The sequence below is a fragment of the Rhopilema esculentum genome, chromosome 10, assembly GCF_057945365.1.
Source record: "Rhopilema esculentum isolate cy_ngs chromosome 10, ASM5794536v1, whole genome shotgun sequence".
NCBI lineage: Eukaryota > Metazoa > Cnidaria > Scyphozoa > Rhizostomeae > Rhizostomatidae > Rhopilema > Rhopilema esculentum.
In genome coordinates, this window is record NC_142824.1 from 11594797 (window position 1) to 11618182 (window position 23386).

The following is a 23386-nucleotide window of genomic DNA, read 5'->3' on the forward strand; positions in this document are numbered from 1 at the left end:
TATATATTTATTTAATTGTATAATAGAGTACTAAATGCACGATTGGGGTGTCAGCCACTGAAGACAAAATTAAAAACTAAGCCACGCCCTTTTTACAGTTACAAGAAAAAGGAGCCACCCATGACCATCTTTTGACACTATAACATAAATACGGTTTGTAAACACTATAACATAAATATTTTGCGTTGTTAAATTTGGCTATTGTTGATATATTTAGTTGTTTTTAATTAGCTTTAGTATAGCTAGTAGTGTACGCTTACCAACTCAAAAGAAAGTCAAGAAAACAAATCAGTCAAGGTTAGTTTTTTGCTAATGTCCCTTCTTAATTATTCAAAGTAACTTGCAATGAAGATCCTGCCTCTAAACTGTAAGAGTTTCTAAAATATTTTTTCGGGAAGCTGAAAGTTTCCCAAAAGTGTTGTTTACTTCAAGTGGCTACAATTTCGTTTGGCAAGGAAGAAAATTTTTGAAGTTCTTTTTGCTGTTCGCAGCTATTTACGAGCAAAAGTTAGGTAAAAACAAAAGACAGTGAAAGTTTTGGAACCCGCTGACAGGACTCTTTGGATAAATGAAATTATGTGATGACACTGAAAGTATAAATATTTCTTAGATCGGTGACAACGAATGCCACGCCCTTCTTTACTCTCAGTTTGTTCTAAAACGAGGCTCCAAGGGGCTCATAAACATTCATAAATTGTTTCAGCGGCAACAACATTCTCAGAAAAGTCATCAGGAAAGAACACGAACACCAGACTGGAAACTTTGCTGCGCGCCCGCAATATATTGCCCGCGCACACCTCTGCGCGCTTTTGCATATTGGCCGCGCAAAATCCCCTAGATCCCTTGACAATAGGATTTAATGAGAATTAATCAGTTAATTCGAGTTAATACCCGCGGGGAAGGCACACATCCTCTCTCAATGGGCATGTCAGTATGCACGTTCATCCTTTCAAGGCTGTCAATTACAGTTAGCAACCTATTATGATGCAAATTACATCATGGTGCCATTGCAAGGCAGTGCCCTAGCATATCCAGTTGCAGGCCATTACACAGCACGTGGCTCACGCCACGTTGTATGCGTTGTTTCCTCTGGTTCATGGTTCCTGGACAAAAGTATACTCTTCTGCGAAACAGGAACTTCGTTTGATTCTTCGCAACGATGAAAAACTGCGTTCAAAGGACATTGTTTCGCCGTCAAATGGCCGGTCGTTGTCTTGTGAGGTGAAAGGTGAAAGTTCATGATCTTGACCCTGGCTCTTAACCCTCTCCATTGGCAACGCATGGCATGAAATCTTGGCTATTGGCCTCTTCGACATGGCAGAGTCATCCTATTCCAAGCCACCTTATTGCAGTTCCGTTCTAGCGCTGCCGTGGCTGCTGTCAACTGTTCTACAGAGCCCCTTCTATCCTGCAGCTCGTGTCTACCACGCCCTCCAGGGAAAAGGTTGTGGCTACCTTTATTTTCTACACTGGCTGTAGCATGGTTTGTAGGTTTTTTGCTTTTATCTGTCGATCCACTATTTTTCTGCCGATTGCTATCAAATCCTGGCGCCTTTGTATCTCAAAGTTTTTCGATGCAAAAAAGGGAAACTCGGCAAAGTGGCATGCCTGCTCGCTCTAACATGATAGCATTCCTCCCGAGTACACGTTTATGCATATACCATGTGAATTTTTATAACCACAGTAAACTGTAATGTAAATTTGAATAACCACAGCAAGCAACTTTGCATTTACCAAGTAGCCTTTCATAATTGCAGCAAACAATTTTGCATGTACCATGTTGATTTGAATAACATGGCAACTGATGTTGTTTTTATCAAATAAGTTTACATAACAAAAGCAAACATCGTGAATTTGCATAAACACTGCCAAACATTTTGCTTTTATAAAGGAAGATTGCATAAAGTCAGCGAATTACTTTTTGCATATACCCTGGAACATTTGCATAACTGAGGCAAATCACCTGCGTTTATCAAATAAGTTGGCACAACAACCATGGCGAACACCTTTTGAGTATACCCCCATACAGTTGCATAACCACCGCAAATTACCTGCATCTATCAAATAAATCTGCATGGCCACAGCAAGCTACTTCAGAGCGCACCATGTAAATTTGCATAACCAACGCAAGTCACTTGTTCGCTAACTCAAAGCGAACTATTCCGCACCAAGCAGGCGAACAAGTTCGCCTAACTAACGCGAACTGTTTTGCACATGCCAAAACGCTTGTAGGTGAATTTGCATAACACAGCAACTAATGTTGCATTTTCTTAAATGAGTTTGCATAATCACAGCATAAACTACCCTGACTTACCAAGTGGGACTGCATAACCACAGCAAACTATCTTGCACTTACCATGCGGATTTGTAAATTAAACCACAGCAAACCATTTTGTATTTAACAAGTAAATTTGCCACACATTAGCAAATTGCATTATATCTTAAACATATTGATACAGCAAACCGATTCTGCATTGATTTAGCACGTTTGGATAAAACAATACAACACATTTCTGTTTTAAACACAATTCATACTGGACAGCAGCACCAAAGGTTGTTGAGAATCTAAATTTCAGTTGGGCATTGCAGCCTTAATTGGTCATGTTGTACAACTGTAATTGGTGCCAATTTCCAAATTGAAAGATATGATAATCGAGCTTTGCTCACAAAATGCAAAAGGTGATATCTGGGTAAAGTTGTCTTATGCGATAGCTTTCTGTTGGATCAGTATTTGAGCGAAAAGATCGCTAGGAATGTTCCTCTACCTAGAGAACTAGCCATAATCATTTGCTTTAATTATGCAATGTTGCTTCATAACTGCAAGATGATCGGCAGGGTTTATGCAATCTTCCAACCTAAATGCAAAATGGTTGGCGGTATATATGCAAATTCACCTTGTTTATGCAAAATGATTTGAGTTAATTATGCAAACTTCTTCGAAACATGGATGCAATTTACTGTTTCTAGTTTGCAGTGGTTATGCAAACTTCTTTGATAAATGCAAGTGATTTGCCATGGTTATGCAGATCTACATGGTATATGCAACATGATTTGCTTTAATTATGCACTCTAACTTTTTAAATGCAAAATGATTGGCAGTGTTGATGCAAATGCACCTGGTTTATGCAACACGATTTGCTTGAATTATGCAAACTGACTTAATAAGGGCAAGTGATTTGCTGTGGTTATGCAAATTCTCATTTGGTATGCAAAGTAGTTTGCTGTGGTTATTCATACTGGTTTGATAATGCACGTTATTTGCTGTGGCTATGTTATTCACATGGTATATATATAGGACAGGATCCAGAATTTAGCAACTGTAGCTTGAGCTATAGTTGGATTTGTCAAACTTCAAGTTTCCTTGCAGTCCCTAAAAATGTGTTTATCCCTGCAAGTGTTTATTCTTTCTTTGCTATCAAGCCTATTCATTTCTGAAAATATTGTACCCTGTCAACAAATGCAATTTACAACCACCAAACGCTGGCAATGTTTCATAACAATGTCTCATAACAATGAAATATTTCAAATGATGCTCAGATTAAGATATAGCTAAAACACTAAACACAGAATGGTCTAATGTTAAAAATTTTGATGAATCAAAAGTTCTTTTCTATGTTGATGGTAACCAATCAGAATTGAGCTGTAGTGGCTATCTGGAGCTATAGTCGGTCTAGAGAACTTGCTCTGGTAAAGGCATCAAAGACAATGTAACCTTTACTACAATTTTGGCGCAAGCTATAGTGTAGCCAAAGTCAGGCTTGAGAATGCCCGTTTAACCGATAGAATATGAGAACCTACCGTATTTTATCACTCTGTCCCTTATAAAGCAGCATTGGACTATATACTGTTTTTTTTCACAATCTATGCCCTCTGTAATGTACCTTCAAAGGCTAAGATCTACTAGGAAATAGGAAAAAGAAGTTTGGTGGAATATTTATGGATTTAAAGCCACTATGAACAAATGTAGTTGCAGCATTTGCCCATATAGCGGGCATGTACCCCAAATGAAAAAGTGGTGGCCCCAACCCCAAAGTTTTGGGCTAAAGTTATAAAAAAAAAAAAAAAAAAAAAAATTTTTCTTGGCTCTGCCCGGGAATATGCAAAGTAGTTTTGCTGTGGCTATGCAAACTTACTTAATAATGGCAAGTGATTTTCTGGGGCAATGCAAATTCATTAGGTATATGCAAAGTAGTTTACTGTGGTTATGCAAACTTACTTAATAATGGCAAGTGACTTGCTGTGGTTACGCAAATTCACAAGGTATATGCAAAGAAGTTTACTGTGGTTATGCAAACTTACTTAATAATGGCAAGTGATTTTCTGGGGCAATGCAAATTCATTAGGTATATGCAAAGTAGTTTACTGTGGTTATGCAAACTTACTTAATAATGGCAAGTGATTTGCTATGGCAATGCAAATTCACAAGGTATATGCACAGTAGTTTACTGTGGTTATGCAAACTTACTTAATAATGGCAAGTGATTTTCTGGGGCAATGCAAATTCACAAGGTATATGCACAGTAGTTTACTGTGGTTATGCATACTTACTTAATAATGGCAAGTGATTTGCTGTGGCAATGCAAATTCACAAGGTATATGCAAAGTGGTTTGCTGTGGTTATGCAAACTTATTTAATAATGGCAAGTAACTTACTGTGGTTGTGCAAATTCACAAAGTATATGCACAGTAGTTTACTGTGGTTAGGCAAACTTACTTAATAATGGCAAGTGACTTGCTGTGGTTATGCAAATTCACAAGGTATATGCAAAGATGTTTACTGTGGTTATGCAAACTTACTTAATAATGGCAAGCGGTTTGCTGTGGCAATGCAAATTCACAAGGTATATGCAAAGTAGTTTGCTGTGGCTATGCAAACTTACTTAATAATGGCAAGTGATTTGTTGTGGCAATGCAAATCCACAAGGTATATGCAAAGTAGTTTGCTGTTGCTATGCAAACTTACTTAATAATGGCAAGCGACTTGCTGTGGTTATGCAAATTCACAAGGTATATATGCAAGGTAGTTTACTGTGGTTAGGCAAACTTACTTAATAATGGCAAGTGACTTGCTGTGGTTACGCAAATTCACAAGGTATATGCAAAGTAGTTTGCTGTTGCTATGCAAACTTACTTAATACTGGCAAGTGACTTGCTGTGGTTACGCAAATTCACAAGGTATATGCAAAGTAGTTTGCTGTTGCTATGCAAACTTACTTAATAATGGCAAGTGACTTGCTGTGGTTACGCAAATTCACAAATTATATGCAAAGTAGTTTGCTGTTGCTATGCAAACTTACTTAATAATGGCAAGTGATTTGCTGTGGCAATGCAAATTCACAAATTATATGCAAAGTAGTTTGCTGTTGCTATGCAAACTTACTTAATAATGGCAAGTGATTTGCTGTGGCAATGCAAATTCACAAGGTATATGCAAAGTAGTTTGCTGTTGCTATGCAAACTTACTTAATAATGGCAAGTGATTTGCTGTGGCTATGCAAATTCACATGGTATAACAGCAACCTTCTACCTTAACCTTCTCTTTTGTCTCACTCTTTGCTTTCCCCTCCCTTTTTAACTAGGGAAGAGTCTAGTTTTTCTAAGATTTTTATCATTCAAGGGGTTCTTAGGTCTGTGTTTGATGGGTAAACATTATCATGTTTTGTGGCGGGTTAAAAAACTGAGATAGTTTTTTCCCTGAAATCAAACACCGACCATAAATTACGTCATTGCTCAGGCAATACAAGGGCTGATGCACCGAAAGCCCAAATTGTTTTTCCTGAGATAGGGATTTAGTTTTAGAATTAATAAGGGGCCCCGCGAAGGAATTAAATGGGAATTAATCAGTTAATTCGAGTTAATACCCGCGGGGAAGGCACACATCCTCTCTCAATGGGCATGTCAGTATGCACGTTCATCCTTTCAAGGCTGTCAATTACAGTTAGCAACCTATTATGATGCAAATTACATCATGGTGCCATTGCAAGGCAGTGCCCTAGCATATCCAGTTGCAGGCCATTACACAGCACGTGGCTCACGCCACGTTGTATGCGTTGTTTCCCCCTCCCAGTCCCACCCCTCTCTTTAGTTTTTTCTCTACCTGCCCCTATTACACTTCCTTCTCCCTCTCTTCCAGCTAGTTCTCACACAGTATTCACTGCGTGACAGGTGTATCAGTCTGATTGGCGGGTTAAAAAACTGAGATAGTTTTTTCCCTGAAATCAAACACCGACCATAAATTACGTCATTGCTCAGGCAATACAAGGGCTGATGCACCGAAAGCCCAAATTGTTTTTCCTGAGATAGGGATTTAGTTTTAGAATTAATAAGGGGCCCCGCGAAGGAATTAAACATTATTAACAATAAAAATAACTAAGAGTGCATGATTTCAGGCGCGCAGTCTCAAATTTTCAAAATAAACTTGCCCGCGCAAGAAGCAAAGTTTCCAGTCTGGCACGAACACAGCGTGGAGGTCCGACGTTGCTAAAACGAGGAACAAGCGGAACAACCTAGTAACAAGCGGAACAACCCAGTAACAACCCAGGAACAAGCGGAACAACCCAGTAACAACCCAGGAACAAGCAGAACAACCCAGTAACAAGCGGAAATGTGAAGTTATTGTTTTGTAAATAACACATGGGGGCGTTTATAAGCCAACTCTCTAAAGTTCGTGTGGGTTAGCACGTGCACTATCAAGAGGCCGTCAAACACTTCCGTTATGTAATTTTTTGGCAGTTCGCGGCCATTTTCCCTCCTTTTCACACAACCGTACATAGTTTGATGGATCAGAAAACCTGTCGTTGTGGTTTTTCACTCGAATCAAACACCGACATAGCAAGGCAAGGGCTGGTACACAAAAAGCCCAAATTGAGGGGTCGAAAATTGAGGTGGGGGATAATATTTAGAATATATTAATGGCAACCGAAGGGGCAAAAGGACCGGGGGGTGTGAGGGTGTCACACCTCCCCGATAGTATCTCATAGAGAAATTTCAGGTAAAATCTCAATAAACTAACAACAAATGTTGCCAAGTTTGTACGAGAAATAATCAGACAAGGCAAAAAATTGGAAATTCTTCTGTGAACTGAATCAAAACTCCATTTCTAGGCATAGATTTTTACTCATTACTTTTGATTGTACACTATTAATTGTCGCATTTTTTATGTTCAAAATACAGTCACACAAAAATGAAAAAAATAGAATGATATCTATAAACCTACATTTTCAGTAGAGATTCTTCCGAGTTTCTTGTGAGTTAATAACAATCTTAAAAAGTACGTTTATTGGGATGAAGATAGATTTTCAAAAATTAATAAACGAGGAAGAGGGCCTCTTCAGTTTTCAACTTCAGTGTAAGCCTTTATTTGATTTGCATTTAAACATCTCTATACGGCAATCTGGCACTAGACCCCTCTCCCCCCTTAGAAATTTTTTCTATGCCTGATTAATGCCTTCACGGAGGCCCTTAGACATAGGGGGTAAATTTATTGAAAATAGCAAAAGTATGCAAAAAAGACGATTGCAAGAAATGACTGGAAGAAATGTTCTAAAACGCATTTTGAGCTACCATAAAAGCTCTATTAAGCCCCCCTCTCTATTAAGTCCCCCCTTATCAAGCAAAACCTTACCCTCTCTATTAAGCCCCCCCTCTCTAGCCTTTGATGTCAAACACAGAAAACATACGCATTTAACCATTGTATTTTTCATGAAACTGAGTTTGATATTAACGTTTGAAAAGTTGTTGTAGCAGTAACTACATTAACTTTTCTTGTTATATTAATGTTGTAATTACGTTAGAGGCCATCTTGGCCTAGATACCTTTTTAATAAAAAAAGCAAGTAACCTGTTTACTCCATTGTTGTTAATTTCAAATATTTATTGTTAATTTCTCTTACAACTTATAATTTGGATAAAAGAAGAAGTCAACTTTCCGCCTCAGTAAAATTATTTCTGGGCAAACCATCAGTTTCTCGTAGGCACATCAATGTCATTTTCTCCCCAGGCGATTGAATGGCGCAGTATCGTGAACTAATGATGGCAAGGTGACAAACACGCAACCAATGTTTGGCGTTTTCATCATCATCATAAAAAATTAATTTATCTAAATACACTTAGTTGAAGAGCCATTCTTACATCAGCTATTTACGTTAATCGAGTGCTTCTTCTTACAAACATAATAAGCAACAATTTGCAGCAGATTAAACAACAGTAGCAACATAAAAAATGCGACAATTAATAGTGTACAATCAAAAGTAATGAGTAACAATCTATGCCTAGAAATTGAGTTTTGATTCAGTTCACAGGAGAATTTCCAATTTTTTGCCTTGTCTGATTATTTCTCGTACAAACTTGGCAACATTTGTTGTTAGTTTATTGAGATTTTACCTGAAATTTCTCATTGAGATACTATCGGGGAGGTGTGACACCCCCACACCCCCGGTCCTTTTGCCCCTTCGGTTGCCATTAATATATTCTAAATATTATCCCCCACCTCAATTTTCGACCCCTCAATTTGGGCTTTTTGTGTACCAGCCCTTGCCTTGCTATGTCGGTGTTTGATTCGAGTGAAGAACCACAACGACAGGTTTTCTGATCCATCAAACTATGTACGGTTGTGTGAAAAGGAGGGAAAATGGCCGCGAACTGCCAAAAAATTACATAACGGAAGTGTTTGACGGCCTCTTGATAGTGCACGTGCTAGCCCACACGAACTTTAGAGAGTTGGCTTATAAACGCCCCCATGTGTTATTTACAAAACAATAACTTCACATCTCCGCTTGTTACTGGGTTGTTCTGCTTGTTCCTGGGTTGTTACTGGGTTGTTCCGCTTGTTCCTGGGTTGTTACTGGGTTGTTCCGCTTGTTACTAGGTTGTTCCGCTTGTTCCTCGTTTTAGCAACGTCGGTGGAGGTCTTGTCAAGTTTAGGCGGCAGGCTCTGAGCAAACATTCTACTGATTCTGCTTAAAACAGTAGTTCGGGAGTAGAAAAGGGTCTTATCGAGAATGTCTTACTTGCAACCATGTTTTGGCTACCTGAAAAATGCTTTAGCACGAGGACTTTATGCCCGCGAAAACGCCATCAAGCGTCGTGCCGTCCGTGCCATGTCAACTTTTTACAGTCAAAAACCTGTTCCACAACTCGATCATATAAGCAGCAATCACCAAGAAATGTACCAGCTTAGTATAAAGGATCCAGACTTTTTTTGGGGTCAACTCGGTGCTTCGAGACTAAAATGGATATCGAATTTCCATACAGTCCGCAACTCTGACTTGAGAGCTGGAAAACATGAGTGGTTTATTGGAGGACAGATCAATGTTTCTGGTAAGAATTCTCAGTTTCATTGTGCAACCCAAACTCCCACCATTTGTCATGTGGATGCATAATGGGTGTCATGTGAAGGACGGTTTTATCAAACCTGACAATGGTTAAAAGCCAGAATGGAATCCATGTAAAGCTCACGCCGGATATACGACGATAAGCGATAGAAAAACGATGGAAAATTGTTATCTCACGCCGGACATCGCTGGCGTAAGCTGCATGGATTCCAAACTAGGGCAAAAAAACTCTCTACCAAAAAGAGGCTCCACACTTGAGACTGGGTGTGGCATTATGAGACATTGATTTGATATGGGTGTAGCCTAAAAAATCTGTAATGGAAAATATAAATTTAGGAAGGGTTGTGAAAGTCAATACATTGAGATGTATTGTTTCCACTCATAATTATTATGGCTTGTTGCCCAAGGTGGAATCTGCATTCCTTTTATGCCAGAGGCTTACCAGTAGATAAGAAATTCTACAACAAGACTTTAGAATGTCTGTTTAAAAATTCAGCATTACATCAAAGAAATAAAAAAGGGTTGAGAACAGGCATGCACACTGGCCAAGAGATCTCTGACATTAATAACACAGATTTCACCTTGGCCTGTTGCTAAAAACTTCCAAGAAGCAACAAAGAAGTATGAATAATTACAGGTGTACAATGACATTCAATGAAATTATTTCAGACAAGGGGACAGATTTGTTTTGCTTTGATAATTACATGCTTCAAACAACATATTACCTTTTTTAGAAAATTGTCTTGATCGCCATGTGGCAAAGGACCCAAACAGAATTGCACTGATCTGGGAAAAAGATGAGCCAGGAAAAACAGTGCATGTTTCCTATAGGTATTTTCCATCTATATGACATCTATACTTTTTTAGACCTAAATATAATATAAATGGTGTATGATATACAACATGTATTTTTAATTGTTATGCTTCATTGGTTTGTAAAAAGTGATATCAGATGCATCTTTGCCAGGTTTTCACATTTTTTTCATTATTTAGAATTGATCCAGAAGCTCAATAATTGAAATTTTGTCTCTTAAGGGAATTAATGGATGATACATCAAGAATTGCCAATGCCTTGAAACGACAAGGTGTAAAGAAAGGTGACAGAGTTTGTATTTACATGCCAGTGTCCCCAATTGGTGTTGCTAGTATGCTTGCTTGTGCAAGAATTGGAGCAGTTCATAGGTTTGTATTCTTTATTAAGTTGCACTTTTGTTGCATTTAGCCAGGCTATTCCTGGAGACGCGGGTTATAGCTAGTGCTCACCAAAACCCCACGCAAAATAAATTTGCGAGGGCTTTTTTCCGCCCACACAGATTTTCAAACTAATGTTCTTCTTTAATTCATACAGTTTAGCTTCCCAATGTTTGTACTACTAACCGCTAAATATCAGGGTGTAAGTGAATAAAGAGAAAGAGGTCTAACACATCTATGTGTTTATCAATTGGTGTTATAGATAGGAGATTTCCATTTCCTCACATGTTAACAAACTATTGTATTATCTGCTAAAACTTGCAATGATATAGGAAATGTGTTCGCACGAAAGGAATAACATATAGTACGATTAATGCTACAAATAATTGAAGTGAGAAACATTTCACCATGCTGTGAAATATGAAACAATTTCTTTTCAAGTCACGACATATAAACTAGGCATTCCCAAAAAACCACATTCGACTAGCAAAACCTAACAAAACTTTGCTATGTTCCAAAAAAGTTATGTTTCCCTTTGGTCCTGTTTTAAGGAGTAGTTATACGAAATTTAAAGCTAGTAATACACACAAAATGCCTTCTTAAGGTGAATAGTGTTGAAAGAATTGGCAAGGTAATATATTTTTGCCTTTGTAAATACTCAAATAAAAAGAAATTAACAACAGTTCTGCAAGGGTTAAATAGCCTACGCAGCCAAACTGGCAAGGGCTTTTTATAGCCTGCATTGCTTTATTTTCCTGGAGAAGCTTGATTTAGCCTTCATTGAAGACCAATTAATCCCTGTGATTGGCAAATTATCAAAATAATTCAGTGTTAGTTTTTAGAAGCCAAAAAGATGGTTAGTAGAAACAGGATATTTCTTTTGTTTACAGTGTTGTCTTTGCTGGTTTTAGTGCAGATGCACTAGCATCTAGGATTCAAGATGGTATGTTCTTTCTTAATTTATTCTTCAAAAAAGCTTGCTGTTTTGCTATTTATTATTTATCAAAAACAAGCTTTTTGCAATTTGATCCTCCATCATAAATGAATGAAAACTCTCTCAATATTGTTAGGTCTTATATGAACCAAATACAGTATGATTTCTCATTTCAGCTGGGGCTAAAGTGCTACTTACGGCTGATGCGGGCATAAGAGGTGGAAAGAGAATACCGCTAAAGAAGACTGTTGATGAAGCTTTACGTCAATGCCCGGAGGTCCGCACTGTGTTTGTGGCACAAAGGACAGGAGCAAATATCCCAATGCATCCTGACAGAGACATTTATTTGGATAGGGTAATGAACTAACCTTTTTCCTAAGTTGTTTTTCTGAGAAAAAACTATTGCATCAATGGAAACCACTTTTGATGCATTTCTGTGAATTTTAGGAGCTTGTTTGTTATATAGAGATTGATTAGCCATTTTAAGGCAATGAATTTCCTAGTTGTCTGGCTAAAACCTTCTAGAATTTTTATTAGCACTTAAGATTCATAGTATTGAGTATGGACAATCCACAATTGTTGTATTCAAACCAGAGGAATTTCTAAAAAGGGCTTTTATCTAAGCCTTCAACTTGTGTGATACTTCCATTTAAAGTTTTCTGTAAATCCTCTGTTGCACCAATAAATATAAAATGAACTTCAGTTTCTCATTTGTAAAGTAATTTTAATTTTGTAGGCTATGGAGTCTGAGTCTTCCCATTGTGAGCCTGAACCAATGGACAGTGAAGATACCTTGTTTATTCTATACACATCTGGAAGCACTGGCCAGCCAAAGGGAGTAATGCATTCTCAAGCAGGATATATATTGTATGCCTCTCTCACTCAGCAGGTGCCTTATATCACAATTTAGCTTTAGCTTTTACTAGTTGTCCATCTCTTACCAGTATGGCATATCTTGAATCAAGAATTTTTTAAAATACTAATCAGGCATCCCCACTGAGTTGCAAAAATGCGCTACCATCATGGCTCTTTGAAAAAATAGAAGGACTATTTTGTACTATTTGAATGATAAAGTAAGTTATAAAAAGTCTGTTTAGAACTAGTTTTTTTCTATTCACTTTCATTTCTTTGCCACATGATTTTTACTCAAATTTCTGGAATCAAGTTTCTTGAATCAAGTTTCTGGATCAAGTTTCTTGTTTCTTTTAAAAGTTGAACTCCGGTGAGGTTTTTGTTTGTGAAGGCTTCAGTCTTCTAGATTTTGTGTTTGGACAGCACTGTCAATGTTTCTGTTCAATTAATTTATATGTGGTGAATGATAAGTTTCTTATTTGTATTTTTTCATTTGTTTTTTTGCACTTTTTAAACATCAACCTATTGACTAAACCATGCCAAATTTTGTCTACCTCAAACTAAGAATCAGAATCTGTAGCAGGGCTTTCACGTTCAAAAATCAACATGCGCGGTAAAAAACTCACATGATAAGAGTGGGGCGTGCGAATCAAATTTATTTGTTAACACAGAACAATAAAGATTTTCTATTGAAACATTAAACGTGACAAAACTTTTGAAATGAACTGAATGCTACACATTGTATAGTTATGTTTGTGTTTCCCTCACTAGTTATCGTGAACGGTACTCTGCGATATAGAGAGGTTTCAGTGACTTAAGAAATGTGACAAAGTTTCAATTCTGTTCAGCAAAGTAAAAGAAAAAACAGACAAAAATAGCTTTAGCAAATAAAACAAGAAGAAGGCCCCAACGTTCGTTGGAAATCAGGCCCTGTTCCTATTACTCCGCTTTTATAGGAAAACAGAGCTGAATGAATCGTTTTTTATTTTGGTTCCCATTAATACGCTCAGAAACAGAGACATTTATAATGATGTTCCAAGTTATCAACCAAAAACGTTTGAAAACGAAATTATTTTAATGGACACAGTGATGATATTATCACATCTTGCTACTTTTTGATACTTTGCTTGCATTTGTGTAAGAATAATAAATCTGTTTATGGAGCATATGATATATCTAGTATTTGTGCTCATTTTTAGTTCATTTTGTTTTAGCTCTGTTTCAATTACAAACCTGGAGATATATATGCCTGTGTAGCAGATATTGGCTGGATAACTGGGCACAGTTATGTTGTTTATGGTCCACTTGTCAATGGTGCAACAACTGTTTTGTTTGAAAGCACCCCAACATACCCAGATCCTGGTAGATATTGGGAAATGATAGAAAGGTTGCAAGTCAATCAGTTTTATGGAGCACCAACATCAATTCGTATGCTGCTTAGATTTGGGGATGAGTATGTCAAAAAATATAACAGATCTTCACTTAAAGTTCTTGGTACCGGTAAGAATTCTTGCTTCTCACATTGTTATGTCAAACTTAAATAGGCTTCTCCTATAAAGAACCAAGTCTAGAGTTCATGAAAATGGCTAAAAGGTTTCAGATTGTAGGTTATTTTACTATGACATATTATCCTTGTTTTATAGACAAATTTTGCATGTCTCTCGTGCAGTAACTTATTTGCTTTGATATTTGAAACAATTCTTGCATTATTTACAAGAATTCACAATTTTTGGTTGTCATGATTAAGTTTTTTTAATGAAACATGAAACAGAAGATCTTCATATTAACCATTTTTTTCAAGCCTTTAATTGAGCATATCTTTTGTCAATTTTTCATGAGTTGTATTCTATAGTAGTACTATCTTCTTAGAATCAAACCTGACTGCTTGAAGAAATGATATTTCAACCTTGATAGTTTTTTATAAATATACAAATTGCTGCATTTAATTTCACTTGTTAAAAATTCTTTTAAGTTTATGTCACTAAAATTGTGAGATGTGTTGTTCTATCTAATTAGTTCTATTGTTTATAATGTATTTTTCACAATTGTCCTTCAATCTGTAATATTATCATGTATTGCAAGCATTCAGCAAGAATACCATTCCTTCTGTAAGATCCTTTCCGTAAGATTCTGAGGTTTTTCTTAAAATTCTTATTTGCAGTTGGAGAGCCAATTAATGAAGAGGCTTGGCACTGGTACAAGGATGTTGTTGGGGAGGGGAGGTGTCCTGTTGTTGATTCATGGTGGCAAACAGGTAAATATAAATAGTTCAGTCTGTTTTTTATCAGCTGTTGGAAAAGTTGTTATTGTGCCTGTGATGGTGGTGGAAATTTTTTTGATGATTGATAATTTTGATTATCTTCTCACTAGCTTCTGTAACTTACTGAACTTCCAGCTCTTTAAGCAGTACAGGTGCAATTTACTCAGCTGGTCTTATTTTAATACAATGATTACAGCTTTGTGAGTGTGAATTGAGGCTTTGAGGGCAACTTTCCAACAACAATAATAAAATATATGTTTCAAAATTTGAGCACATAGAAATTTAAACTGGATAATTTAGTTATATTTTATGTAGGGCAGACAGAGAGCAAAGGAATTTTGTTTTGATCAGGAATATATTTAGTATACCTTCAGTTTGTGTATCATTTAGTTTTAATATAATTCCTAATACAATCTTTCATAAGATATTCTCTGTTTTTTTAAAAAAAGTTGGGAAATACCACAATGCTGAGTTTGTATATTACATCAGATGTTTTCACCTATATCTATATTCCTAATATTGCTGATAAATACTTCTAATTTATACTTATCTAAGTAATTTTGGAAAATACAATGCGGTATCAAAGATATTTAAAGCAATGGAGCATTTGGGAATTCAGATTAAGTATTAAGTAAAAGAAAGTTCCTTTTTCATAGGTCCCTTTTTTCTAGTGAATAACTTTAGAATGCTTCTGACATTGTTTGCAATTATTTTCATCATCACTGACCTTTCCATTATTGACACAGTGATACATTAAGAATGCTATTTCATCATCATCATCACATTTAGTAATTAGTCATATTTAGTAATGGATAGGGTTCAGTAATTATCTTCCATGCTGACCTATTCTTTCTCTCAAATTATTTTTTATCACTTGTACCCATGTCTTCTTGGCCTCAAAGTATTAAAAGATACTTCATAAACAGAAACTGGTGGTGCCATGATTGTGCCATATCCTGGACCAGAAAATCAAGTTTGGAAACCAAGCTGTCCATTGAGGCCCTTCTTTGGTGTAGATCCTGTGATCCTTGATGAGAAGGTTTGTATCAACAGTTACAATTTTTAGTCTAAGGGCAATTTGTTTTATACTGGACCTTTCATTGAGTTTTGTCCAAGGGTTTGACCCTCCAAGTCTTTTTAATTTATTTTAAAAAGCATCTGAAATCTTATTAAGAAACAACAAGCTCCAATAGATTTTAAAATATTTGAATCTTAAGATTTCCAAGATCTTTCAAAAGGAAGGATCATTCAAAAAGGTCTAAGGAAATTTTGTTATCCAAGGGGATAAATTCATTCAGATTCCCAATAACCAATCTTGTTTTTATGCAATGAGAAGAGCATTGTTTGAAAAATACTTATCATTTGTTAAAATCAACAGGATAGTTGTGTCCCTGATTTTGTAATGATCAGTATCAATCATGAATTGTATATATTTTATATTTGTTGTTCTGTTAAACAATATCAAGTTTATCAATTTAGTCAAATATTCAGCAAAACTTGGACCAAAAGGCAATTTAAGAAACCATCTATCCAAAAAGCCAGGGTCATAGTAGCTATTGCCTTCAGAGCAGGGCCTCAAGATCAAATGTAATAATTTATTCAGCAAAACATAAACCAGAACATAGAAGTTAGATTTATCCTATACCAAGGACCATCTCTAGCTATTGTACTCAAAAGGGGGATGTCCATGTCACATTTGCTATTAAAGTGGGTCATTCATCCTTTGTTTGCCAACAAGTTAGAAAATTTGCAGATGAAGATGGCATTAGCAGACCTTTATGCATGTGGATTGTAATGTAACTTGACCACATTTGCAATAAGAGAACCAAGAAAGGAATATTATCTAACTTGTAAATTTGTTATCCACCCATAATGTTATGAGTGGCAAGTGTTTTCAAGAACTTTATTCTAGGAAGGATAAGCACTCAGAAAAATCCCTCAGGCAAGTAAATATTCCTTAAGAAATCAAGGAGGAACCAGCTTTATTAGCACAAAATTTATTTATAACAGTTAAAAATCACTCTCTGTTTCAATCATTAAGAATTCAAATAAATTATTAAAGTTGAGTTTTATCATAGTTTTTAGTATATGTCAGTTTTTGAAACATCTCAATCCCTTAGCTCATTTTAAACACAAATTCTATAAATTGTTTTATTGGTTTAGTCCTGTGAGTCTCTCACTCACTTCCCATAGCTTTTTAGCAGCTCCATCATCTTTTGCGATAGGACTCACATCACTCTCTTGGCAGTCAACAAAATATTTCCCTGAAATATTTTCCAAAGCAGGGTCCACAGCACAATGAATTGTTGTTTGTGCACCTTGTCTAGCTGTTTTCATAAAAAACAATCTAAATGGTAGAAGAACAATTTTGACCAGTCTCCATTGCAGAATACCAACATTTCTCGTAGCCTCTGTCCTGACAAAGCCTGGATGTAAGCAATTTGCAGTTACTCCTGTCCCTTCTAGTTTTTTGCTTAATTCATGAGTAAAGAGTATATTTGCTAGTTTAGTCTGTACAAGCTGCTTCATTCTATCAAACTTCTGTTCCATCTCAAGATCTTGAAAGTCCAAGCCTTTGGATTGATGATGGACTGCTGATGACACATTTATGATCCTACTTGGGGTAGACTGCTTCAGTTTATCAAGGAGCAAATTGGTTAATAAGAATGGACCAAGATAGTTCACCTGAAACATTTCCTCGTGTCCATCTTCAGTCACCTGTCGTTTTGAACCAGTCAAAACACCTGCATTATTTACAAGAATATCAAGTCTATCTTCTTCAGCATTAAATTCTTTTGCAAATTCTTTTATTGACTCAAATGAACTCAAGTCTAGTTTACGAAACTCGACTGTCTTGTTTTCAGATAAATCTCTAATATACTTCATTGTCTTTAACCCACGGCTGTAATTTCGACATGCCAAAATTACCTTTGCTCCTCTTCCAGCGAAACTTAAGGCAGCTTGTTTACCAATACCAGTGTTAGCGCCTGTCACAATCACAGTCTTCCCCTTTAACTTTGCAAGGCTTCCACATGATCCACCAGCAAAATAAACTCTTATTCCTGCTATGGTGAAGCCTATAACAGCGATCAACACAAACCCAATTGCGTACATTATTTGATTATTTGAATCTTCTAAAATGGCTTGTAATACTGCCTCTTGGCAAATTTTGCAGCTCATCTGACAATTGCGACGCATGAAATCTGCATTATTTCTGCATTCGCCTTTGCTTGCCCAGTGTTTACATCGTCCATCCAAATCTTGACATTTGCTTTCGGCTCCGGAGGTACTCAGTCCAATAAGGAAAACCAACATTAGGCCAGCCGATAGTAATTGATAAGCGGCCATATTGTTATGATGTTGTTGCACAGAATAGGTTGTTGTCACAAATTTTTTGGCGCGAAATGATTGAAAAATTGCTTCACCTATTTCTTTATAATTTACAAAGTGATCTTGTTTATAAAGCCCTTCTACTGGCATGCATCTATCGACTGGACGCCAAAGAAATGAACCATAGAAATGAAAATGCTGGTAAATAATTTAGTAGTTGGTTAAGAAAACATTGTTGCGAAGCAGCTGGGTTGCTTGCTTCTAACCCGCAGCGCCACGTTGACGAGCTTGCCTTCAGGTCAAATCATACTTAACTTGCTAGGGTTAGGGTCATTTGGTCAGCATTTGATTTGTGTGCTGGGGGAAGACGAGTTATACTTGTAGGGCATTCAGGCACGTAAATACCGGGGTGGGTGTGGGGGTGTCACACCCCAGTCCTTGAAGTTCTTTGAATTAGTCGATCATTTTTAGATTTTATAAAATAGTGCTGTTTTTACACTTATTTATCAGGGTTGCCCCCCCCCCCGAACAAAAGTTGTATCTCGATCTTTGTCATTATCCAATTTGTCCCATTTTAGGGCAACGAAATGCATGGGGATAATGTTTCTGGTCTTTTATGCTTACGATCTTCGACACCCGGCATGTCACGCGGAGTTTATGGCAATTTTGAAAGACATTTGGATACCTACTACAGGCCATATCCAGGTAGAGCTGCTATATTTACTGCTTTTCTTAGGAAGGAAAATTTTTCAATTCAAAAAATTATATACATAAGTCGACAGGTTTTGTCTTAAAACTGGTTTATTGATCTTGGTAAAATATAATGAAAGTTACTGTTTATCGGTCTGTCATAAAGTGCTCGATTGGCAGAGCTGTACATGCTTTTGTTGTATAGAAATGGTGGGTTCTAGGTTGCTACTCCGAGTTCCACCGAGTTTAAAAATGTATATACAAAAACAGTGATGTGCAATGCCATTATTCGAAAAAGCTATTTCATCCTTAGGGTTTGTTATACTCATTCCAATTTTTCGATCCTCATAGTTTTTTTCCAGGATGTTTTGTAAGGATGATGTTTTTAGTTTATTGTAACTAGGGAATATGTTTAAGCAGAATGAAGTATCGGAAAGCCCTTAAAAGTGAATATGGGAAGAAAAAACAGGTTAAAGAGCTGACAAATTAATCGCTCGGAAGAGTTCATCGCTTCTTTTCTCCAAACAACTGAAAAAGAAAGGTCCCCTTGAAAATGGCCAAAGAGAACCTGAAATCAAGCAAATATATATTTGATTAAGATTTATGTCTTAGTTTTTCCTTGTGGAGATACTGACTTTCTGTTTTATAATTTCGAAAGGGTACTACTTCACTGGTGACGGTGCACGACGGGATATCGATGGACACTATCACATTACAGGTCGAGTTGATGACGTCATGAACATCAAGGGAGTGCGTTTAGGAACAGCAGAGGTCGAAGACATAATGGTTTGTTAATAAAGCCTAGATAATTATGTTGTTTCCATTTGATTGAAGGTGTAATATTATTTTTCTTTTAGCGTTTTGTATGAGACTCATTAAAATTTCGAGCAAATGATCAAAGAAAGACAAAGGCGAAGAAATGGCGAAGAAAGACAAAACCCTATGACGAATTATATTCGCTTGTCCAGCTCAGCTCTTTTCAAGAGGTTTATCAAATCTATCCGAATTTCAATTTACAGTAGGCCTTCGAGCATTTCTCATTTTGCGAGCAGCTCTTTATGTATGATCTGATTATTTCACTACAATACTCTCTTTAGTTAATTTTTCATTGTATATTTCTTTCAGCTAAAATTTTGATTTTTAGGATAACCATCACAATGTAGCTGAAACTGCTGTAGTAGGATACCCACACGAGATTAAGGGCGAAGGTAAATGCATGCATACATACATTAATAGCAGATTAAAGATGTATTTTCTATGGCCTATTTACCGGCTGTTCACCCCCTCATGATAAAGTGAGAGTTATTCAATGACTTCCCTGGTCAACATTTTTTTTATAAATCAGGCGAGCAGGTTTCTCTAAACGTGGATCGAAGTAGGCAAAGGCGTCAATGTGGAGATCAGACCAATACAAACTTTTATGAATTAATAAGAAACGCTGATACGAAAATGATGCTGCACATTTTATGATCTTATTCAAGCTTTCCGTTCTTTGCATATAATCTTTCTGTACATATTTTAGAAGTAACTAACTTTCTTTTGTTGGTACTCTAAAGTTGATACAATTTTTGACAGACCAGCGCAACACCTGAAAGAATTTGCCTGGCCAAAATTTTGCATTTAGCAACATAATATATTCCAAAAAATAGGCCATTCTTTTTTTCATTACGTACACGAATGATAGCTCAACCAATAGAATAATGCACCACCAGCGTATCTTGATGTATGGGCGGATTCATTCTACCGTTTTGTGTATATTGTTTTGTGTACTTGCAGGCGTCTATGCTTACGTGATTTTAAAGGATGGAGTAACAGTTAATGAAGAAGTATTGAAGGAAGAACTTAGAAAGATGGTGAAGAAGGCTATTGGAAGTCATGCGGTTCCTGAGATGATCCAGGTTTCTGTCTTATTGTCTGTCTCAGAAATTTCTCTGATATGTAGTTCTTCCCATTTTGTCTTTAATAGTCCCCACACTTGAAGGCTCTTCGCCCTAGCATGAATTCCTCCGAACACGAAAGTTGTTTTCTTATTTCGGTGTTTTTGATCACTTGAAACAAGAAAAATTCTACCACAATTTCAAATCGGTGTTATCTTTATTTTGCCTTTCTTTAGAGCTTTTGTAGTTATACGATAGATTGCTTGTACGTATCTTATCTCAAAAAACGAAAAATATGACATCCTACTATGAACATCACAACTTTATGACGAATTTCTATTTAAAAATTCTTGACTTTTTCAGATTTCTCCCGGCCTGCCAAAAACGAGGTCAGGTAAGATCATGCGCAGAATCCTGCGAAGTATTGCAGCGAATAGATTCGACAAACTCGGTGACGTAAGCACACTTGCAGAGCCGACAGTTGTTAATGGACTGATTCTTGAGCACGAGAAACTTCTTGAGGCAATGGAAAAGAAAGGCTAAAGGAAGGAATGATGTAAAAATTTTCATTCAATTTAATTAACCAAATCATAATTTTGTAATTTAATCCATGCAACGTTTTTTGTAGTCAGAAAATGCAAAATATCTTCAGTTTTTAGCTCCTGAATCTCGGAATTCAGATACTAAGCAAATTAAACTTTTGGATATAATGAATGATAACCCAAGTTCTTAACCGTGTATTTTTAGATATTTCTAATTGCTACCAGTATATGAATTTTTTAATGTTCCACTTTTACTCTTTATCTCAAATGTACGATAAACTCTATGAGAGATAACCTTTTTAATCTCTCTCAAGACATATGCAAGCGTTAAGAATCGTCTGCAAACCATTGAGTGCGGTTCAGTCGGGTTGGTGAAAAATTGCTGTACCCTAATGATTTGAAAGGAGGTTAAAGCACCTTACATTATTTACCCTCGTTCATCCTTATTAACACTTATTCATCCTTGTTCACCCTTATACACCAATATTCACCCTTATTCGTGTACGAACGACTGACGTACGATTTTGAAACAGCAATGGAAGAGGTATTCTCAGATTGAATTGAGATGAAGGGAAGACCATATGGCTCCTTTTTTTAATTTTCGTGATTTGAAGACGATTCTTATGTAAACGACGTAATTTATGTAATAGACTTAATGTAACACCTATTTAGCAATTCTTACTTTTGGAAATTTAATATCTCATTTTTGTCTCACTTATCTTTGTCTAATTTTATCACTTTCACATGAATGGTATAGCATTTTACGTTACATATTCATGAAAAATATTTCATGCTTCGCAGTGTCATGTCAAATCACGAAAGTTTTTTTACATATTTTGTCCATATCAGGTTTTACAACAGGACCACAGATTTGGTCTTCAATTTTTGGATGCCTTGAATTCTATGGGATCCTTTGAAAAATAACAGATTTTCGATTATTTGGTGAACAAAATCTTTTCATTTGGACATCGACTGTCTACATAGGTTCTTTTGAATTTAGATGGTATTTCTGATCACGAATGTTGCCATTGACCCCTGGATGAAAATAAAGATGATCAATCCTTAGGAGTTTCAAGAGACCTACCTTGCTATCACGTCCTAAATTATTGTTTGCCTTAACCAAGAGGAATCAACAGATCAGAATTTCTTAACCATACAACTTATTTGGGCATACTTGTAATATGGGATGACCTGTGAGTTATTTCCCCTACCGTCATTTAGCGGTGGTCGTGTGTGCCTAAATTGAGAAATGGGAAACAACTCGTGCTAACTATTAGTAAGATAACGTGCCATACATCATATCTTTTCGAAACGCAGTGGAAGGCGAAAATCTAGTTGCAATGCAATACCAAAGCCACTGTTAAATCCATGCATTCGTACCTAGTAACCGAATGGCCCTGTAAGCCTTTCGAGTGGCTGCCCTTGGTGGGCTTATATACCTTATTTGACATAAATCTTTAAGACAAAGCCCAACTGTATATGCTAAAACATGCAGATTGGTCTGTTGGATTCAAAAATGATATTTTCAGCCGTCATTCTTGTCAAAATTTCTTACCAAGATGGCTCAAACTGACGAAAACACCAGATACCTTATGCAATGACAAAGTGGCACGTTTATCGAATGCAATTGTAATTTTTACGAAGGACACGACTACGTCACTTGAGAAATCCTGACAACGTGCAGCCTTTATTAAACATTGCGAATCATAGATTTTGATTCTCCATACATTAATCTAGGGGAGTGATTGAGTTGCCATTTTCGATTGTTTCTTGCAGAGATAGCGAAGTGGGGAGTTTAGCTTGCCGAATTTTATGCATGCTTACTGCACGTCTTCTTTATAAGAACCTTGGATCAAAACTAAGTATTTAAAGCTTTCTTATTTGCCATCTAAATTTTTGGCGTTCTAGCACTAAAAGTTTCTTCATTGATTTCTTATTTTCGGGACCTATAATTGCCTTATTGTTTTGAAATTGAGCATTTTTTGGAAGAATGTAAACGCAGATTGTAACGAAAAGACCCACGCAGAACAAAATCTAAAGTTTGCTTCTTTTCCAAAGAAAAATCAACAAATAAAAATTAAACTTATAAAAATTATGGACAAAAAAGTCAGTTAAAAAGATCTATAATAAAATCATCTCTACATCAACACTATCAAGTGTGGGTTTTAAAGCATGAAGATGTTAAAACATATTTTGTTTTCTATTTTGAAAATCATCGGATGCGTTAGATGATCATCTGGGAAAGCCTTCAGTCAATAGACTCTTTTTTTCAAATAGAAGTTTTACAGTTTCTCAATTTTTCTTGAGCCTGGTACTTAAGTATCTCCAATTTTTGACCATCCTAGTACTAGTTTCTTATAAACCAGTTATGTATAAACT

At 36.4% G+C, this 23386-nt stretch overlaps 2 protein-coding genes across 2 annotated transcripts; one reads left to right on the forward strand and one right to left on the reverse strand.

Annotated features, from left to right (window-relative positions):
- Nucleotides 1-701: 701 nt before the first annotated feature.
- LOC135685542 (acetyl-coenzyme A synthetase 2-like, mitochondrial) lies at nt 702-21698 on the forward strand. The gene is made up of 16 exons (XM_065201524.2): nt 702-740; nt 6452-6469; nt 8906-9317; nt 10066-10162; nt 10367-10513; nt 11413-11465; nt 11633-11811; nt 12193-12345; nt 13523-13808; nt 14470-14562; nt 15495-15607; nt 18477-18603; nt 19247-19374; nt 19733-19796; nt 20365-20486; nt 20829-21698. Exons 3-16 carry the CDS (start codon nt 8999-9001, stop codon nt 21006-21008), a joined length of 2061 nt encoding a protein of 686 aa, XP_065057596.1. The 5' UTR covers nt 702-740; nt 6452-6469; nt 8906-8998; the 3' UTR covers nt 21009-21698.
- Nucleotides 16516-18066, reverse strand: LOC135685553 (retinol dehydrogenase 12). Its single transcript, XM_065201534.1, has one exon. It carries the CDS (start codon nt 18046-18048, stop codon nt 16720-16722), a length of 1329 nt encoding a protein of 442 aa, XP_065057606.1. The 5' UTR covers nt 18049-18066; the 3' UTR covers nt 16516-16719.
- Nucleotides 21699-23386: the final 1688 nt, after the last annotated feature.